The sequence below is a fragment of the Haplochromis burtoni genome, unplaced genomic scaffold (assembly GCF_018398535.1).
Source record: "Haplochromis burtoni strain Fernald_Lab_line unplaced genomic scaffold, NCSU_Asbu1 Contig_13, whole genome shotgun sequence".
Taxonomy (NCBI): Eukaryota; Metazoa; Chordata; class Actinopteri; order Cichliformes; family Cichlidae; genus Haplochromis; species Haplochromis burtoni.
This window is the reverse complement of record NW_024582374.1, coordinates 3,554,168-3,573,184: the sequence shown is the minus strand read 5'-3', so window position 1 is coordinate 3,573,184 and position 19,017 is coordinate 3,554,168. Positions and strand designations below refer to the sequence as shown.

At 44.1% G+C, this 19,017-nt stretch overlaps 3 protein-coding genes across 11 annotated transcripts in view; 2 read left to right on the top strand and 1 right to left on the bottom strand.

The window, feature by feature from the left end:
* The first annotated feature begins 8 nt into the window (after positions 1–8).
* Positions 9–11,875, top strand: si:dkey-110c1.10 (unconventional myosin-Va). The gene is made up of 30 exons (XM_042216913.1): positions 9–200; positions 817–927; positions 1,061–1,229; positions 2,700–2,844; positions 2,954–3,110; positions 3,351–3,494; positions 3,609–3,690; positions 3,789–3,896; positions 3,986–4,098; positions 4,177–4,445; positions 4,536–4,617; positions 4,835–4,975; positions 5,120–5,251; positions 5,375–5,458; positions 5,641–5,757; positions 5,867–5,964; positions 6,052–6,138; positions 6,421–6,741; positions 7,575–7,731; positions 7,935–8,174; positions 8,301–8,510; positions 8,602–8,695; positions 8,786–8,934; positions 9,036–9,242; positions 9,360–9,460; positions 9,606–9,720; positions 10,343–10,448; positions 10,786–10,908; positions 11,231–11,382; positions 11,671–11,875. Exons 1-30 carry the CDS (start codon positions 174–176, stop codon positions 11,794–11,796), a joined length of 4,167 nt encoding a protein of 1,388 aa, XP_042072847.1. The 5' UTR covers positions 9–173; the 3' UTR covers positions 11,797–11,875.
* On the top strand, positions 11,843–13,798 carry LOC121811857 (unconventional myosin-Vb-like). The gene is made up of 5 exons (XM_042216944.1): positions 11,843–11,994; positions 12,072–12,369; positions 12,892–13,066; positions 13,156–13,236; positions 13,324–13,798. The coding sequence occupies exons 1-5, from the start codon at positions 11,901–11,903 to the stop codon at positions 13,483–13,485; spliced, it is 810 nt and encodes a 269-aa protein (XP_042072878.1). The 5' UTR covers positions 11,843–11,900; the 3' UTR covers positions 13,486–13,798.
* Positions 13,799–13,813: 15 nt separating this feature from the next.
* The window catches only part of unc13a (unc-13 homolog A (C. elegans)), a 46,450-nt gene continuing 41,246 nt past the window's right edge, over positions 13,814–19,017 (bottom strand). For all 9 annotated transcript variants that reach the window (XM_042216868.1, XM_042216878.1, XM_042216870.1 and 6 more), the window contains 3 exons: positions 17,956–18,048; positions 17,390–17,549; positions 13,814–17,308 (listed from right to left, as the gene is read on the bottom strand). In XM_042216868.1, the coding sequence (XP_042072802.1) occupies positions 17,020–17,308; positions 17,390–17,549; positions 17,956–18,048 (542 nt within the window). In that variant the 3' untranslated portion in view covers positions 13,814–17,019. The remainder of the gene's footprint in view (positions 17,309–17,389; positions 17,550–17,955; positions 18,049–19,017) is intronic.

The window sequence follows — 19,017 nt, the reverse complement described above, 5'->3', positions numbered from 1 at the left end:
ACTTGCCAGTCCTCGTGTCTTTATGTGGACAAAGTGCAAGCTACTGTCAGCTGGATGTGACGCGGCTTTGCAAGGAGAGGGAGGATACCGGCTGTTTGCTCAGAGGGACCTGCAGATGTTACCTTGTCTCTTGTGTTAAGTGATGTTTGTCCTCGTGCTTTGAATCATTAAAGATGGCAACACTGGAATTGTACAGCAAGGTAAGATTAGGATTAGCTTGAGGGCTTTGCAATGATTTATTATTATTTATGGAATCTGCAATTTCGAGGTGCTTGGAATAAGAAACATCCTTTAGTGTATAAAAACAGCTTTGCTACTTATGTTTGAGCACTAATTAGATGCATCCTATGAGTTTGTCAGGTAAGCAAGTCTGTTTCATTGCCCTAGTTAGGACTATTCCTGATCTTTGATCTGGTAGCAGTGTGTTAGTCTGAGGTATTAAAGTGTTTACTGAATATATGAAAAATGTGTGCGACTGGAAGCTTATTTGTAAAATCTGTGCATTAATAAGTGAATTAGCGAATTGGATTTCTCAGCTTTAAACAATGCCTAATCCTCGCGGGTAGTTTGGAGGGAGGATGACTGCGGTTAATTTTTAACACAGTTTAGGAGCTTTTTATGCTGATGGGTACCAAATAGCTTCACTGGGTGAGTCCAGGAAGTGTGACATCTACCTTAACAGTGTTCAACAAAAATAAAATGGCAAATAAAATCAACTTTCAGATTTTTCAGCACATCCAGATTAATCCTGCACTTTTCTTCTTTTTTCACTCAGTCTGTGTTTTGCACACCAGTGACAGTCTGTTCCTTTTTTAGGGGGCAAATGTGTGGGTTCCTGATCCAGATGCTGTCTGGGTTTCAGCCCAGCTTCTCCAGGACTACAGGCCTGGAGAGAAGCATCTGCTGCTACAGCTCTCAAATGGAAATGTGAGATGCAGTACTGTTTTACGCTCTATAGATTAAACCAAATGCTCAATTTTGATATAATTGCATCTGTCTAAAACCCCTTTCTCAGCGATGTCTTACATCCGAGACTTCTAAATTCCGCTTTCAATGACAGGAGGTCCATTACCCAGTGGGCTCTCCCTCTGATCTCCCACCTTTGGGGAATCCCGACATACTGGAGGGCGAGAATGATCTAACAGCTCTCAGCTTTCTCCACGAGCCCGCTGTGCTGCATAACCTCCGGGTTCGATTCCTGGACTATAGCAGCATCTACACATACTGTGGTGAGCACTGCGCTGGAGAGATGGCAGGGAACTTTAGAAAAACAAGGATGATTACTCAGCCAACAATAGACTGGCGAGAGTGAGAGAGGAGCTTTAAATTCCTGCTGGAAAAAAGCCAGAAGCAGCTCCTGTGTGCTTCTGTCTGCATGATTATACTGCAGCTCATAATGCTGTCTATAATATAGGAGGTCAAAGGCTGAAACTACACCCTCACTGCCACACTGTAAAAGGAAAGAAAAAAACTCTTATGTATGTAGTTGCACATTATCTTTGAATTAGATGACTCATCTTACTAAATCTTCATTTTTATATATAAATGTTTGACCTTTTTCATGACCAGACATCTCAATATATATTACACTGAGATGGCAAAGATCCTATATCCAATAATCCAATGATCCCACATGAGCAGCATTTGGCCATGGTGTGAAAGAAGAACTCACTTTGAAGGGCAAAGACCTCTGACAGATCCAGGCTCAGGGAGGGGCAGCTACAGCCATGTGAAAAAGAAAGCTTGCAGGACTCTGTTCAGCCCCGTGAAAATTAAGTCCACCTTTACTGCTTTCAATTAAAAGGAGAAGTATGAGCGAGGTGCTGCTAATCGAATGCACTTGATTAACTTTAGTTTATACGGTTTAAGGTTTTGGTAATTTGCTGGTCTCTGGCAATCTGGTGCTTAACAAAATCTTCCAGCAAATTCCCTCCAAAGTCCCCTGAGAGTCTACAGGCCTCAGTTAGCACATTAAATGTAACGGTTTATGATGGTAAAGTTAGAAAAAGTCTGAAAGGTTCCAGGAAAAAGCCTCTGCTCTCTGAATAGACCATGGCAGCACAGCTCAGATTTGCAACGTTGCGTCCGAACAAACAGATGAGACCAAAATGGAGATGTGTGATCATAAAGCACAGCCTCAGTGTTTGGGAGGAAACCAAAAACGGCATATCAGGACAAACACCTCACACCAGCTGTCCAGCATTGTTTCGGGCTTGTTCTGCAGCCACAGGGCCAGCGCACCTTGCAAACCTCAGTAAACTGAAGCAATACTTTCAAGCAAAATTCCTCCACAGCGATGTGAGAGCCTGATAAAGTCATGCAGAAAACAATTACTTCAAGTTATTGCCCACTAAAAGTGGTTCTACAACCTACTGAATCATGGTGTTTACTTAGTTTTTTTGCAGGATTACATAAAGTCCTTCTTCTTCACATGATTGTATCTGCTATGATTGAGAGAAGCAACCAACAACAAGCAGGAAACGACCTGCTCCAGAAAGAGTGAACAAAAGTTAATGAAACGTAGCAGTGTCACATTATTATATAGTAAATAAAAGCATTTATTCATGTCCTCATTATATTAGAATTTCAAGTTTTATTCTAAAATCTGTTTTTAAATAACAGCCATGTTTATATATTCAGGTATATATTAATATTCAGGTTCTCGTGGTGAGATTGCTTTTTCTTTCCCGTGTCTCCAGGTATTGTGTTAGTGGCCATAAATCCATATGACCAACTTCCAATATACGGACAGGAGGTGATAGATGCTTACAGCGGTCAGGACATGGCTGACATGGAACCACACATCTTTTCTGTGGCTGAGGAGGCCTACTGCACTATGATCAGGTCAGGGGTCCTGGGTGTTTGGTGGTCTTATGCTTAATTAACTTTTTGAATATTCTGAGCATTAACTACACTGTGTGGGATGTCATGGTCACTGTGTCTTTGTGCAAAGGGAGGAGAAGAACCAGTCTATCATCATCAGTGGGGAATCTGGCTCAGGGAAAACTGTCTCTGCAAAGTTCACCATGAGATATTTCGCTGTGGTTGGAGGAGCGGCACAGCAGACCAGTGTGGAGGAGAGAGTTTTGGCTTCCAACCCAATCATGGAGGTAAAGGACCCAAATATTTCCCTCTTTTTGTATGTTCGTTATGGTTAAAAGTTTTAATATCAAATTTAGGAAGCGCTGCATGCCTGAAACAGTGACAAAGAATCTTAGTAAAGAGACAAAGAATAACCTCTGCTCACCATTATTTTTATTAGTATGCAACATTTCGGTCTGTGCAACTTTGTAAGGTACAGAGTATAAAAAATTCTACTAATATAAAAACTTCCATATTTTGGTCTTCAGTCCATTGGTAATGCTAAAACTACCCGAAATGACAACAGCAGTCGTTTTGGGAAGTACATCGAGATTGGCTTTGGCAGAAAGGGGGACATCATTGGGGCCAATATGAGGACCTATCTGCTGGAGAAGTCACGGGTGGTCTTCCAGGTAAACTAACTTGCAACAATATAGTTAGGCCAGAGCAAAAAGCCACACAAAACCACAAATGTCTTGTAGAAATAATGCATCATCCGTGCTTTCTTCATATTTGTTTGTTTTAAGGCATCAACAGAGAGGAACTACCATATCTTCTATCAGCTGTGTGCATCCAGAGACCTGCCTGAAATGAGGTCCCTCAAACTGGGTGAGAGGCAACCCCCTCAGTTTGTTCTCAGAAGAATACCGTGTCCATGTTATTAGGTTCACAGTGCACTGAGTGTGAGTGTGTTTTATTGAGTTCAGATGCTCCTGAGAATTTCCGCTACACTAACCAGGGAGGAGAGATGCAGATACCTGGTACTGATGATTTGTCAGACCTGGAGCGCACTCGCAATGCTTTCACCATTCTGGGTAGAATGTTTACATCAAATCATGCACGTACGATGTATCTTTGAAGATAAAACAGGAAATCCTTTATGTTATATATGTTAAAATTGCAGGTGTGCAGCCTGACCAACAGATGGAACTCTTCAGGATCCTGTCAGCTGTGCTCCACCTGGGAAATGTCAACATTCAAGCCAGTGGGCGCAGCTCTGACCGGGGTTACATTGATGTAATGATCTACATGAATACTTTTGCATTCACTCGTCTTCTGTTCATATTCCTTCATAATAGTTGCTTTGATTCTCAGGCAGAGGACCGCTCTCTGGCTGTCTTCTCCAAGCTGCTTGGAGTTGAGGGATCTCAGATGGCTCACTGGCTGTGCCATCGCAGACTTGCTGTAGGAGGAGAGATGCTGGTTAAACCTATGACTGGCCAGCAGGCCGTAGAAGCCAGAGATGCACTTGCTAAACACATCTATGGTCAGCTGTTTGCGTGGACTGTCCAGAGGCTCAACTCAGCTCTGCGGGCCCAGCAAGGACGGACCAAATCCTTTGTAGGGGTTTTAGATATCTATGGGTGAGTGAATGAACTCTGTGACTGTGCAGTGTGTGATTAAAGTTTTTGTATGCCTTTGACGTGGACTGACAGGTGTCTCCCTTGGAGCAGGTTTGAGACCTTTGAAAGGAACAGTTTTGAGCAGTTCTGCATAAATTATGCAAATGAAAAACTGCAGCAACAGTTCAACAGAGTAAGCTGTCGTCCTTTCCTTCTGTGATTTGTGCCCTTCCTGTTTGTGTCGTGTTTGTCAGAGTTAGTTTATGCTGCTTTTGAACTGTTATATCAAAGAAATCAGTCCTTTCACCTGCGCTCACATCACTGTCTTTTCAGTCTTTTGTTGGTTTCCATCATGGGTATGGTCTTTCTCTAATTCTGTCTCATTATTACTTGTTTGGTGGTGTTTGCAGCATGTGTTCCACTTGGAGCAGGAGGAGTACGTCCGTGAGGAGCTGGCATGGAGCCGGATTGAGTTCAGTGACAATCAGCAGTGCATCGATCTAATAGAGGGACAGCTGGGCATGTTTGATCTCTTGGATGAGGAGTGCAGGGTCGGTCATCCAATCCTCTAGTTCTGTTCGTTCTCGTATCTTTTTTTTCCTGTGTGGATAAAAGCATTTGCATGTTAACTAACTTAGACATTTGTGACAACTGTGTTAGCATGTGTAATAACTTTCCATCTGTGCATTATCCAGATGCCTAAAGGTTCTGATGAAAGCTGGGTGCGCAAGCTGTACGACCAGCACCTGAGCAGCAAGCCTCACCCTCACTTCAGGAAGCCTCGCATGTCAAACAGCGCCTTCATCGTCCTGCACTTTGCTGACATAGTAAGTGACATAATGCTGGATTCGTCAGGTCTCAGGTGAATCTCTGAGCTCTCTCTGAGGGCCTTTTGTAATTCTCTTCAGTGTGTCTGTGTTTGCAGTGATGGTTTCTTTTCTTTTTGTCAGGTCCAATATGAATGCGATGGCTTTTTAGATAAAAATCGAGACACGGTCTTTGAAGAGCTCATTAACATTTTGAAAGCAAGTCAGGTAGATATGTGCTAAATATATATGAATTTATAATTTCTAAGCAACATTAGTTTCACCAGCGCTGTATATGTATGTGTGTGTGTGTGGTGTGTGTGTGTGTGTGTGTTGTGTGTGTCTGTGTGTGTCTGTGTGTGTGTGTGTGTGTGTGTGTGTGTATGTGTGTGTGTGTGCGCGCGCTTCAGTCTGAGCTGGTCGCTGAGTTGTTCCAGCAGCAGAGAAATGCGTCTCCTGTGGCCAATGGAAGCATTCGCTCAGGTAAACGAGCCACCAGAGAACACAAGCTGACAGTAGGCTTTCAGGTTAGATGTTTTTCTTTCTTTTTTCATTTGTCTTTTCATTTTTTTTTTCACATCCATTCATTCTAAACATAATTTTCCTGCTCATTGTTCTTTTTTTTGGGCCTCTCAGTTCCGTCAGTCCTTACAGATGTTAATGGAAACTCTCAACAGCACCACCCCTCACTACGTCCGCTGTATTAAACCCAATGACCTCAAAGAGCCTTTTCTGTGAGTCCTTATTTTGCTTACTTCCACAGCTAAGGTTTTTGGTGTGATTTAATGGGTACTGCTTTTATAACATTATATACATGTTAGGTTTGACCCTAAGAGGACGGTCCAGCAGCTAAGAGCTTGTGGGGTGCTGGAGACCATCCGCATCAGTGCAGCAGGTTATCCGTCCAGGTACTGAGTAATTCTAAGACTTTAGTCTTTATAATACGAGCACGGTGTCGTGACAGTGTGGCTCTGAAACATGTGCGAAGATTGTCACATAAATCAGAAAACTTAATCAAAACAGTGACTTAAATGCTATCACGAAGTAGCAAAAGAATAAATTTGTATAACTTTTATAAGATTAAATAATTATCTTATTGTAAATGGTTGATTGATCGATTTTTATGTTATAAAAACAGAAATATCAACTGTTTTTCTCTGAGATTTACTCTATTTGATCTGTGAATCCAGATGGACGTATGAGGAGTTCTTCAGCAGGTATCGAATTCTTCTTCGGGGGCCTCAGAGCCAGGACCAGGCCCAGGCCTCGTGCAGACAGGCCCTGCCTCAGCTCATCCCAGATCCGGACCAGTACTGCTTTGGAAAGACAAAAGTATTTTTCCGGGCTGGTCAGGTGGCTCTTTTGGAGAGGTTGAGAGCTGAGAGACTGAGAGTGGCTGCTGTGATCATCCAGAGTCAGGTTAGAGGATGGCTGGCACGGATCAGATACACCAGGATCCTCTGGGCTACTCTCACCATACAGAGATACAGCAGAGGGGCGCTGGCCAGACGGTGAGGACAGCAAGAGTGTTTGTGTCTCTTTACTATGATGTATGGCTATGTCAGGCTAAGCCACTTCATTTCTTTTAAAGGAAAAATAGGAATGTTCTAGAATCCTTGTTAATGTTTGAAACACTAGATATGATTACCCAGATTTAGAAGATGATTGTAGTGAGAGTAGGTAGCAGGTGAAGGAAAGCTTTCAGAGGTGGAGGTATGCTCTGAGAAAAGAATGAAAGTAAAAGCAAGAGGGGGAGATGGGTGTAACAATGAAGCTGCAGGGAGCAGAGGAAATGAAGGTGGATGAGTGAAAATACCTGGAGTCAGCTATCAAAAGCAGAGAGAGAGGTGAAGCAGTGGGTGGAGATGAGTGTCAGGGGTGATTTGTGACAGAAAGATAGCAGCAAGAATGGGAGCAAAGGTTTAAAAAATGGCAGCGTGACCTTTTATGATGTGTGGCTTGGAGACGGTGGCACTGACGAAAAGACAGAGAGCTGAGATTGAGACGTAAAGCTCCTCACTGGACATGATTAAGAATGAGTCCATCGCAGGGACAACTCAGAGTCAGACAGCTGAGATGGTTTGCACATGTGCAGGGGAGGGCGAGAGGATGTTGAAGATGGAGCCGCCGTGAAGGAGGAAAAGAGAAGGTGCAGGGATGTAGTGAAGGAGGACATGCAGAGGGTTGGTGTGACAGAGGAGGATGCTGGGATAGGTTGAGATGGAGGCAGATGAACCACGGTGGGGATTCTTAAAGGGAGCAGCTGAAAGAAGACAAAATGACAAAAGTCTAAACTTAATAAAATATTCCATATATGAAACTCTTCTTTGTTGCATGGCTACAGACTGGCTTTGATCCTGCGCTACACCAGGGCTGCCTTGGTGATCCAGAAGACTTATCGTATGATGGTGGTCAGGCAGCTATTTTTCATGATCCGACACGCCACCGTCACCATCCAGGCATTCACCAGGGGGATGCTGGAGCGCCGCAGATACAGACTGGTCAGCGTTTAGTGTCTCCCTCATTACAGGGCACAGCAGATGTTTAAAAAATGGCATCAACCTTTATACTTGGGTTTGATTTATTTTCCTGTGTAAATATGTTTTATCCATGTTTGCTCTAATCTTAAAAGAGGCTATTTACACGCAATTACAAGTTATAAACACTTGACCTGAATGCATTTAAAACCCTGTTGGTTCCTCAGCTGGTGGCAGAGAGGGCGGCTGTGCTGCTCCAGGCCACGGTGCGTGGGTGGTTGGCGAGGCAGGGGTACAGGCGCGTACGTGCGGCGGTCGTGTTCATGCAGTGCTGCATTCGCCGCAAGGCTGCCAGGAGACAGCTGCTGAAACTGAAGTCTGAGGCCCGCTCTGTGGAGAGATACAGAGAGCTCAACAAAGGCATGGAGGTCAAACTGATGCAGCTGCAGTTGAAAGCAGACCAGGAGGTGGGTGAGAGTTGTGCAGGGATTTGACCATCTCATGTGATTTTGATAAGCATTAAATAATTGTATGAGTCAAGAGGTCGTTTCACTTTACATTCACATGGCAAAGTTGCTTTTGTGTGCATCCAGGCCAGGGAGAGCGCTGCTTTGAGAGAAACCCTAATGGCAGAGCGAGAGGCTTCCAGCGCCGAGCTGGCGGCTCTGAGGGCAACGATACAAAAACTAGAGAGGCAGTTACAGGAGAAGCCTCCGCCTGGGCCTGTTATCAGCGAAAAGGAGGCAGAGGAGAGAAGAAGAGCTGAAGAGAAAGCTGCCCAGGAGATCCTCCAGCTTAAAGAAGTAGGTCTCCAAACAATAAACACACTTTCCTCCTTTTATCTAGTAGGGAATGCTTCTGATTTGGTCTGTTTATTGACTTTGATTCTTTAAGGAGCTGCAAGCACTACAGAAAGAAAGGGAGAGTTTTTGCAAAGAGAGAGACGATCTCTCGGCTTCCCTGCTGGAACAAGAAGAAAAACAAGAAGGTGGGCCTTCCCTTTACTAGCATTGTACAGTCACAGCTGTTTTTCTTCTGTCTGTGTCTGTCAAACATTTCCTTCTCTCTCTATGTGCAGAGTGTGTGCATCAGGCTGTGTCTCAGGTGACCTCGGCTCTTCGGGTAGAGGTGGACGAGGAGAGGAGAAAGTATCAGGGTCTCCTGAGAGAGTTCACCAGACTGGAGCAGAGATATGACAACCTCAGGGAGATGAGTCTGCTCACAGAGGTCATTAGCTAGCTGCAAAGGGAGACAGCCTTAAATGCAATTTGTTCGTTTGAAAATTAATCTTGAGTGCTTCCTGTAATTTCTTCCTCCTCATGTCGCAGCGCACCAAAGGCCACAGAAGAACCGACTCCACCCAGAGTCTGGAACCTCTCTCTCCCTCGACGCCGCTGTCCCCCCAGTCTCTCACCCCACTCTCCATATCACCATTCCCATCTGCTGTTCCATCCCCAGAGGAGGTCCGCAGGATCAGCGTGACGTCCCCCTCTGCAGAGAAGAGAGTCTCAATGTGGAGCTCTGAAGCCTCAATGGTAATGAAATAAAGAGGACCACACGACTGAAGTCCTAACTTTCACATCGTCACTGCAGCATCACCAGCACAGGCAGTGTCCTTTACTATCTCACTGTGTTCATGTTTGTAATGACAGGAGCAGCTGATGGAGAAGATGGACGTGGCCAAAGACCCATCGGTGAAGATGAAGGGAGAAGATCTGGCTCATGCTTATGATGCTGTACGAGTGGCAAACAAGTCAGTCTCTCAACACCAACTCATTCCTTCATTTTGGCAGAGCACTAGCTTTCAGTTTTGTGCAGTGATTTATATTTGGTGGATGAGCTCATTATTAGTTATTCTGTCCTTAATCTACATGTCTGTGTGTGTGTGTGTGTTTCAGGTTTCTGGAGAGCCAGCTACGTAACCAGTGCAGTCAGTGGGAGAAGGAACTGGAAACTCTGAGGAGTCAGCTTGCCCAAGCGGTGTCTGTTTCTTCCTCTGCTGCACAGAGACAGGTATAAATTTATTAAAGCCCCACATGAGAGGGTTTTTTTAAAAAAAAAAAAAGTACTTTAATGATCTTTAATGAAAGCCTAACACTAGGAGAAGGGCTGGAAAAATCAATAAAAGGAGAGGTTAAAAAAAGAGAAGAAGTTAAAACAGAAAACATTGCCTAAAGCAGGGGTGGGGGAACTCCAGGTCTGAAGGGCCAGTGTCCTGCAGGTTTTACATGAGTCCTTAATCCAACACAGCTGATTGAAATGCCTAAATGACCTCCTTAACATGTCTTGAAGTTCTCCAGAGGCCTGGTAATGAACTAATCATTTGATTCAGGTGTGTTGACCCAGGGTGAGATCTAAAACCTGCAGGACACCGGGCCTTCAGGCCTGGAGTTCCCCAGCCCCGGTCTAAATAGTCACGGCAGGACATTTCACTGGTATCATTACTCAGGTCATAATAAAACTGTAAGAGTTCTCTGGATCTGATGGTTGTCACTTATTAAAGCTGTCCATCTGTAACGTTTATCATTTATTCATTCGTCACTGTTTGCGTGTCACTTTGTTTCAGATCATCGTTTATAATGTTTATATATTCACATTGAGGCTGAAGTCACAAATTTAAATGTGTTTTTTAAAGGATGTTCAGGAGCTGCTGGAAGCCCGAGAGCGTGAATGTGTGAGGCTGAGGAGAGAGCTGAAGGAACTGAGAAACACAGTCTCACTGAGGCGACTCCTGACACAAGGTGAGACTTTACCTGAATGAGCCCGGAAGTTGAAAGTCACTGCAGGCTGGAAAAAAATCTGCAGCCGCTGAGTCTCCTGTGGAGTTTTAAAACAAAAAACATCAATGCAACAATAGCCTAACATAGGCTCCCTCACTGGGCCTATGACTGGCGGCTCTATCACTGATTTGATTTGTGTACATTTTGATCATGAGACTTTATTACCAATGGTAAATGAACACTTATTATTAGAGTAATATAATTACAATAATCTGCCTCTCAGTTTAACAATCTTCTACATTTATAGTTTTCAATGTGCTGTTTTCTGTTTCACTGCCACGGCGTGTTCCCTCTTCAGTTTTCCCATCAGCTTTGGCCACAGAGACTTCCTCTCCTGCCCAGTCGAAGCCAGCAGCAGTTACTGGTTTACTGGAATGTAGAAAAAGAGACGAAACCAAACTGATCAAGAATCTCGTCACAGGTGAGATCAACTCCCCGTCTGCCTCAATCATCTTCACCCACCTCTTTTTCTCTTCTTTCTTGAAGGTTTGAGGAGCTGTGAAGCAGGCGTTTAAGATGAGGGATGAGATTGAAAACATGTTTTGAAAGGCAATAATCAAGCACTTTTACAATGATGGTAAAATGTGTCAAAATGTAATTTGGAGGGCAGGGTTTGAATGTGTAATAAATCAGCGGTAAGTATGATGTATGTAGAAATAATTGTAGCCAGCTCTTTAAGCTGACAGCATTGCCCTGGCCTTGTCCTCTCTCTGCCACTGCTTCCCTTTCTGTTTGTGCTTCAGACATCCGTGTTGACAGCGCCCTGTCTTTGGCTCCCGGTCTGCCTGCCAGCGTGCTCTTCCTGTGTGTCCGCCAGGCCGACTGCAGCGGGGACCAAGCTCGCGCTCGCTCTCTTTGTAGCGCTGCTGTCACCGCTATGAAGGCAGCTCTGAAGGTGACCTGATCTCTGAGCCTTCTCGGTGTGCCGTATGGTTGAAGTTTAATGTTTGAGGACGGTTCACGTCGAGTCAGGCAGGCAGCCATTTACAAAATGACACTGACAGCTGACTTTGAAACTTGTCCTTGTGATTAATTTGGCCCACATGAGCATCTCATGCCAACGTAACCATAACAAAGTCTGTTTTAAACACATCTGTTCAAACAATCACAGTTTCATTTTTCATTGTTAGCAATGATTTCTAATTAAAATGTAACCATTTTCCCATTCATCGTTTTTCTGCAGAAACATGTCAGTGACATAGACATGTCTGCTCTGTGGTTGAAGAACATCTGTCTGTTCCACGACTTGTTGACCCAGCACTCCCCAAAGCAGGCAGGCTCAGCTTTCATTTACTTTCTACGTCACTGACTAGATTATAAAAGTTTAGGATTCACTGATTACTTTCACACGTGACTGGACTGATTGCTTTTCAGACCCTCGACTCAGACACACTGGTTCCCCTGTCTGCTGATATGAATGACTTGAGCCGCACCCTGAGCGACCTCTCTATCCAGGCCTATCAGCAGCTCCTTTCCATCACCGAGACCCGTCTACAAAACATCATAGGTACTGCAAAAAGTGATGATTGACGCTCTCCCCTTCTCTGCTCCTCTTATCTATTTTCTAACCCTCCCCTCCCTCAGTCCCTGCCCTGTTGGAGAGCGAAACCATCCAAGGTCTATCAGGCTCAGCGGTGAAGCTGGCAGTGAGCAGGAAGCGGGCCGGCTCAGACCCCAGGACTGTAGGAGGCGAGGCTCCCACGATGGCGTCTGTGCTGAGGGAGCTCGGAGCCCTTCACACCGCTCTGACTCAACAAGCTCTGCCCAAGACCCTGATGGAGCAAGCCTTTCACCAGCTCACCTACCTCATCTGTGCCTCTGCTTTTAACAGCCTGCTGCTGAGGAAGGACATGTGCAGCTGGAGTCGTGGCCTGCAAATACGGTAGAAACACACTTTAACCCTGCACTTAGATTTACAGTCTGACATGAGATGCAAATAAAGACGCAGACCATAAACATATTCCGCATTAACTAGTATATCTTGATTTTGAAGTCCATAAATTTTAAAAAATTAAATGACCTCAATTTGTTTGTATCTCAGTTGTGTGATCTAAAATGAGGTTAAGTTGTTTTCAGATTAGCATTTAGCATGTAAAGGCCAAATAAAGGAAATTTGAAAGGAGATTTTTCAGCGCTCTTGTTAAATAAAGAGAAGCTGTAGCCCACAGCAGCCTAGATCTACTGCAGAGATGAATGTCATATGTATAATACAGCATCCCCACAAACACAGCTTCAACTTTAATAATCAGCACCCTGAAAGAGTGTCAACATTAATTTCGCCTTTGTTGTATTCCAGAGCTAGATCACGTGCTGCACAACAGTCTGCATGCTGTTCTTTCCACCTCCTTTGTGTGGTCTTATAGAAATAAACACGGATTTATCTCAAATCCTTTTCTTGTCACAGCTACAATGTGAGCGTCCTGGAGGAGTGGCTGCGGGGCCGCGGTTTACAGGCAGGGGGCGCTGTGGCCACACTAGAGCCCCTCATCCAGGCAGTGCAGCTGCTGCAGGTGGGGAAAAAGACCGAGGCGGATGCTCAGGGGATCGTCCGGACTTGCAGTGCCTTGTCCAGCCAGCAGGTGGGTCTGTTTGTCTACTTGGATTCTGCTGGGAGACGAACGTGTGTGCATGATTTCATTGGCTGCTGGTCTCTTATTTTGTTTGACAGATCGTGAAGATTCTGACCCTCTACACCCCCCACAGCGATCTGGATGAAAGAGTCACTCTGAATTTCATACGTTCTGTTCAGGTACAGTCTGCAGATGTAAGGTTAAACATGTTCCTCGTGTGGAAAATACACTGCATCCCATGTTCCTGTCTGTCTTTGCTGTCCTAGGGGCTTCTCAAAGGCCGCTCTAACAGTCAGCCTTCACAGCTCCTAATGGATGTGAGGAGAGTGTTTCCTGTCATATTCCTCTACTCGCCTCCCCCCGTCCTCAGCGCGGAGCAGTTAGTCATCCCAGACTCCCTCAAGATCTCCTTTCTGCGCAAAGCATAAGAAGCAGGATGCAAATTTATTAATGCTCCAGTGAATTTAACTCCTAACTTGCTGAAGTTATTCCTTGGAAATTGAAATGACTTACTGAGAATTTCTCCTTTCAGACTTTTAAAATGTGCATTAACTTGTTTAATTAGGCTGTCATCGGTGTAGTCTGTATCTTATAGAAGGTTGCGAGTTATTTCAGAAAGGTACATCTTGGAAAAATAACTAAAATGGCATGAAAGAGAGCACGTGGTAAAGACCTGGATAAAATTAAATCAATATAACTAAATAAAACTAAATGTGGCTATTCCTTTGAACAGTTTGACAAAGAATGACCACGGGCTTTTATTTCATATTTTATTGGAAGCAGAAACACAATGAGACTGCAGTCCCAGCAACCTCAACCCCCAATAAGAACAACCATAATAATAATAATAATAATAATAAAAAACAAGCCCAAAAGAAAGAATCTTTAGAAACATCTCGTGTATAAAAAAATTCTCATGCGAGTACTTTGTACCACTACACAGCATCAGTAATACATATTTATATATTCACAAACATTTGAAAAATAGAAAACGATAATTAAATATCAAAATAAAGACGACAACAATTGGCAGTTAAACATCAAATAATTATGCGTGCTGGCACAATACACGTTTTTTTACTTTTTGTTTATTGTTCCTATCATGCACCGTATCTGGAAGTACCGGACCAGCAGCGCTGTGCAGGTATCTGTCTGTGTGGCCTGCTCAGCGAGACACTTCAGGACGGATCATGCATGTGTGTCCACTTGTGTCTGTGTGCTTTTCGTTGTGCTTCATCCACCTCTGTGTGTGCGTTCCTGTTCAACGTGCCAACCTGATAATCCAACACGCAGTCCGGGCCTCTGAAGGTGGAGGAAGGGGAAGAATTTCCTCTCCTAAAGTATCATTGTCAACAGCAATAAAGTTTTTGTTTTTTTTCGTGGCATTTCCAGCTGCGTACCTGTTTTTGATTTTGCTATTAAAAGTAGATGTGCCCTCTTAATAAAAGACCTTGTACACACACAAGATCATATTAAGGGATTGCTTAACTTTTAGCTGTGAGTAGTTTTCACTAGCAGGCAGCATGTTATATATAATGATATACGATGCATTACTTTAATGGGGCCTGATCAGGAGCCATTCAAAGTAATACAGACGCTCTGTTATTGATCTCTAGAGTGCACGCGGTCTTTCTATACCCTTCAATAGTAGCTACATTTCCAGATTGGGCACCCAGTCGCACATAAACACCAGCTGTGCAGTCACTCGCAGCAAAATTCAAGTCTACAAAAGAGCAGCGAAACTTCACTTCACATAGTATGACGTGTTTGTTACATCCGAGCTATTTACAACTACCCGACCGCAGCGATCGATCTCCCTCCCGATCGGTTTCCTCTGAGCTGACCAAACTTCCCGTCTCTGGTCAGCTCTACCGCAGCTGTGATGTTTGGCCCATCAAAACAGAGACGGCATTTACAACATATCAGACAAACGCTTGTGCTGATATAATTAGAATAATAATCCACAATGTAAACATTATAAGACTGATTCCAAATCACTCATCTACAGAGACTTTATAGATCAGATGCATAGAGTTCAGTTTGTAGGCCTTGTTCTAATAATGGGGACTTTGATATTATTCAGGTTTGGGAGGGGGCATCTTAGTAATGAGGCAGAAAAACATCCAACCAACCGATCATCCTGTTATTATCATCACCCCCATGATTTCTTTGTTCACGAGAAAACAACAAATATATTCTTTTTTTTAAAGGGTATTTTCTTAAAAATAGATGTCGCATTGAGAGACATGTTAGACAGCGAGCAGTCGTTTTAAAACATTTCGTTTCACATGAAAGTGACCGTAGCTTCAGGTGAACTGCTGTAAAACAAGCTCAGAGTATAAATGTGTTTTTATGTGTAGCAAAGCCCCTGTGCTTCTTCAATTTTCACACTACATCTCTGTACTGTGGACAGTAGGCCCTCTTTTAAATGTCACATCCAGACCTGGCTCGGTCTGGATCTGCAGCCCTTTAGCAGAGGTCTCGTTTCTCACTCACGATTAAGGGTTACGGCATCTGCAGGTGGATCATTAGACGCGATAAGCGCTGGATCATTAGCGGTATGTGCTCTCCCCGTGTTGGGGAATGTGCTGTTGTGTAACCCACGTGGTTATTTTAGCTTCTCAGGGACTGTGTTTTTAATAATCTAATTATACATGTAGGACTTTAATTACCACGTACTTTTTAAAGGCAGTTGACTGTCCTTACAGAGCTGCCTGGCTGAGGAATGTTTGCAGTAAACCAGATGGAAATATCCGCAGCACAATATAACCTTGGTCTGTGCTAAATTAAACAAACTGAACGAAACAATAAAAATCCCCCGAATCTTATCGCACTCCCGCTCCACCCGTTGTGACGTCCTTCACTTGTGATGGCTTTCAGTGATTACATCTGCAGGTGACAGACAACACGGGCGGTCACACGAGGTTGACATTAGAACGTATTACAAACACTGGATCGCACATTCACACTCATTTTCACACACATACAGTCCGATGATTTACAGCGCTTGATCATCAGGCTCCGCTCTCTATCATATAGGAAACAGGACATACATAATGTGCAAGGGTTTACAAGACGGAAGGCATTAAGGGTGTCAGGCAGTGTGCTCTGTTACAGGGTAGACGGACAGAGAGACGGACGAGGACAATCTTTAGCCGACCACAGTTCCATCGAACAATCCTGTATTTATCTTTACATATGTCCTTAATAGTTTATATATATATATGTGATGATATATAGAATTATTAAAATATAGATATAATCTGGAAGAAAAAAGTAAATAAATATTAAACTCATCATAACTAAATAGTGCTTTGTTCCCTGTATGTGTTCCCCACCCAATATCTGGAATGTTTGAGGCTGCAGCCGTTGTAGTTGTTTATGGGTCAGGTGGACAGTTGGTCCGGTTGTGCTTAGGGCTGGTCTTGGCATATTTGAGCAATTCCTTGTTGGCACTTGCGGTCCCTTCTCTAAGTGGTTGCAAACTAGGGAAGGGACGAGAGGAGCTGGGGATCGGTAAAGTTGAGGGTAAGGTTAAAAAGGCAGAGAAAGAGTGAGAAAGAAAGCCAAAATATTAAAGGCTACAAGATATTTCTCACTCTGACCAGTCAAGTGAGGTGTGCGTGGGATGGCATGGCTCTCCTCTGGGATTAGAGGAAAGTAGTTATATGCTCTAAGATTAAACTCTATGTATAACTGAATCAAAAACATGTTTGATGAAGTCAGTAACAATAAAGACACTGGTGCGTTTTCAGAAAACGAGTGATGCTTTGCTTCGCACTCTGTCATTTCCACTGAAATAAATGTATTTACAGTATGTGTGGCGACTCTTGTCTTATGTGTGCTTTTACAACACTGGATAATCGGGGCAGTGGCTTGCAGTGGCTCAGGAGAGCTCCTGGGCAGATACTCTGATCTGATTCGAGTTCCTGACGTGGCATTTTAAACTGCGATTTGGCCCCCTAGCTACGGCCCTCCTCAGCAGAGCGCTGGTCGGACTTGAGCTTGACGAACTCCTTGGCCACGTCGTCGTTGTTGCGCTGGGAGAGGATGCGCAGGACGGTCAGTCCCGTCTCATCCATGTGGATGCGTTTACCCAGCGGCAGCCAGCAGGCGGCGCTGCCCTTAGGGGCCACGTCCTTCAGCTGAAGGACAGCCATGCCCACGGTGCGGTCCTCTCGAGCAAAGCAGTAGTCCTTCACGCACACCTGCAGCTCGTAGCACTCAGGACCCACCTCATTACTCAGGGTGCTGCAGAGTGGGGCGATGGAGAATATTACAAAAATCTCTCGAAACAATCCCTCAAATTATCGATGCACATCAACCACTTACAAAGTGAAGGTCTCGTTGTATTTGGGAGCCCAGCTGTTGTTCTTTGACTTCGTGGCGTACTTCCTCTTTTTGTCACTGAGGTGAGGGCCGATGATATAGACCTCCACAAAAGGCCGGAATATTCCCTGCGTCTGCCACCTCAGGTCATTTGCAGCGACCACTGAAACAGACAGAAAGACAGAGCTAAAGGAAGGAAAGAGAGCGGGAAGGTGTGGGTGACTGTGAGATTCGTGTGGAGAAAATGTGTGAAAAAGTGGAGCGGTGAGCGAGGGCGAGTGAACAGGAAACTCAGACAATACTGGCTCTCCCTCGGGCCTCACATTCAGTTTATGGTCAAGATAATGAAAATAGAATTGGAAGAGTATTCATTACAAAATCATGTTTTTCTATGGCAGATGAAAGCTAGAGCTATATTCTGGTGCCCTGTTATGGCCATACAGTCCTTCCCGCGGGGTCTAGCAATGTTTAAATGTTAAACTATGACTTGAATGTTATTTCCAGAAATACCCTCAGATTCAGTCCCAATAAATGTGAAAACAACAAAGATACAAAATATTTTTGCTCACCTTTCACCGTGACTTTGTGCTCTCCGGTGTTCGGGTGAGTGAAAATCTCCACATGGATGGACACTTCTCCTACAGCATCGTCCACCCCAGAGCCTGACGGGACAGGACAAAGAGTAAAAGTGCCATTAATACCCTCGAGTCTCCCAATCTCCACTGTGCTAATGTCGCAGCCGCTGTGCCCTCTATTTCGAATTCTCCTCCATAATTTAATTTAAAAAAAGTTACACTTCCATTTCAGTTTCACAAAAGAAACAACGAAATGGACTCAGTTATAACCTGGTGAATATAAAGCAGAGTACTGACTATTCAAATGTTTCTTTATAAAATAATAGCGTTTAAAATAAAGCACAGAGTTCTGCTTGTGCATATGTTGTGGTCTGGAAGTGGACATTCAGACAAAGCAGCTATGAGTGGGCATATGTGTTTAATACCGGTAGTGTATAATAATAACAATAAGCCTGCAATAGCTGTATTATCTCCTTTGGTAATGCATTCTACGTTATGATTAAACCTGAGCGACTGAGAGGCAATCACTGTGGTAACTGTTGCCCACTCATAGATGCAAAGTGTCTGTTAGGATGCGGGGTGGTTAGTAAGAGGCAGAGAAGAAGACAGGAGAGAAGCTGGAGAAGGTCAGCTAACGGTGTGGATCCCCCCCCCCCACCGACACAGATCATGTCTGGGCATGCTCAGATGGATACACCCATTCCTTGGTAAAGTCTTTTACCCAAGCATGGTCAAGAGGAGGGCCAAGAGAGGGAGGGACCACGTGGAGGGAGAAGCAGCTCGGCCTCCCCGGCCCGTCGGTATAGGATGACACTATTGATGCCTGACTGCTTTAATAAAGCTTTCTGCAAGAAGAGCGAATAGAAGATTTTTCATATTTTCTGCTCTTTTGTCCTTTTAATGTCTATATTTCCATTCTTGAAGAGAGATTGCTCTTATTTCTCCTTGTTTAGTTTTTTCATCATTTAATGTAAGTTTATGGATCGAGAGCGACCCACACCCTCATAACTGACCGCTCAGATGTTTCCTGGTTAAACTCAGTCATTTCATTGCATT

Bases quoted from the DNA above. Each gene is read 5' to 3' on its own strand.
- si:dkey-110c1.10 (XM_042216913.1), top strand. From the start codon at position 174: ATGGCAACACTGGAATTGTACAGCAAG. The intron at 5,252-5,374 runs GTAAGTGACATA...TCTTTTTGTCAG, and splicing joins TCCTGCACTTTGCTGACATA to GTCCAATATGAATGCGATGG. The intron at 6,742-7,574 runs GTGAGGACAGCA...GCATGGCTACAG, and splicing joins AGAGGGGCGCTGGCCAGACG to ACTGGCTTTGATCCTGCGCT.
- LOC121811857 (XM_042216944.1), top strand. From the start codon at position 11,901: ATGAATGACTTGAGCCGCACCCTGAGCGACCTCTCTATCCAGGCCTAT. The intron at 12,370-12,891 runs GTAGAAACACAC...TTCTTGTCACAG, and splicing joins AGTCGTGGCCTGCAAATACG to CTACAATGTGAGCGTCCTGG. The intron at 13,067-13,155 runs GTGGGTCTGTTT...TTTGTTTGACAG, and splicing joins GTGCCTTGTCCAGCCAGCAG to ATCGTGAAGATTCTGACCCT.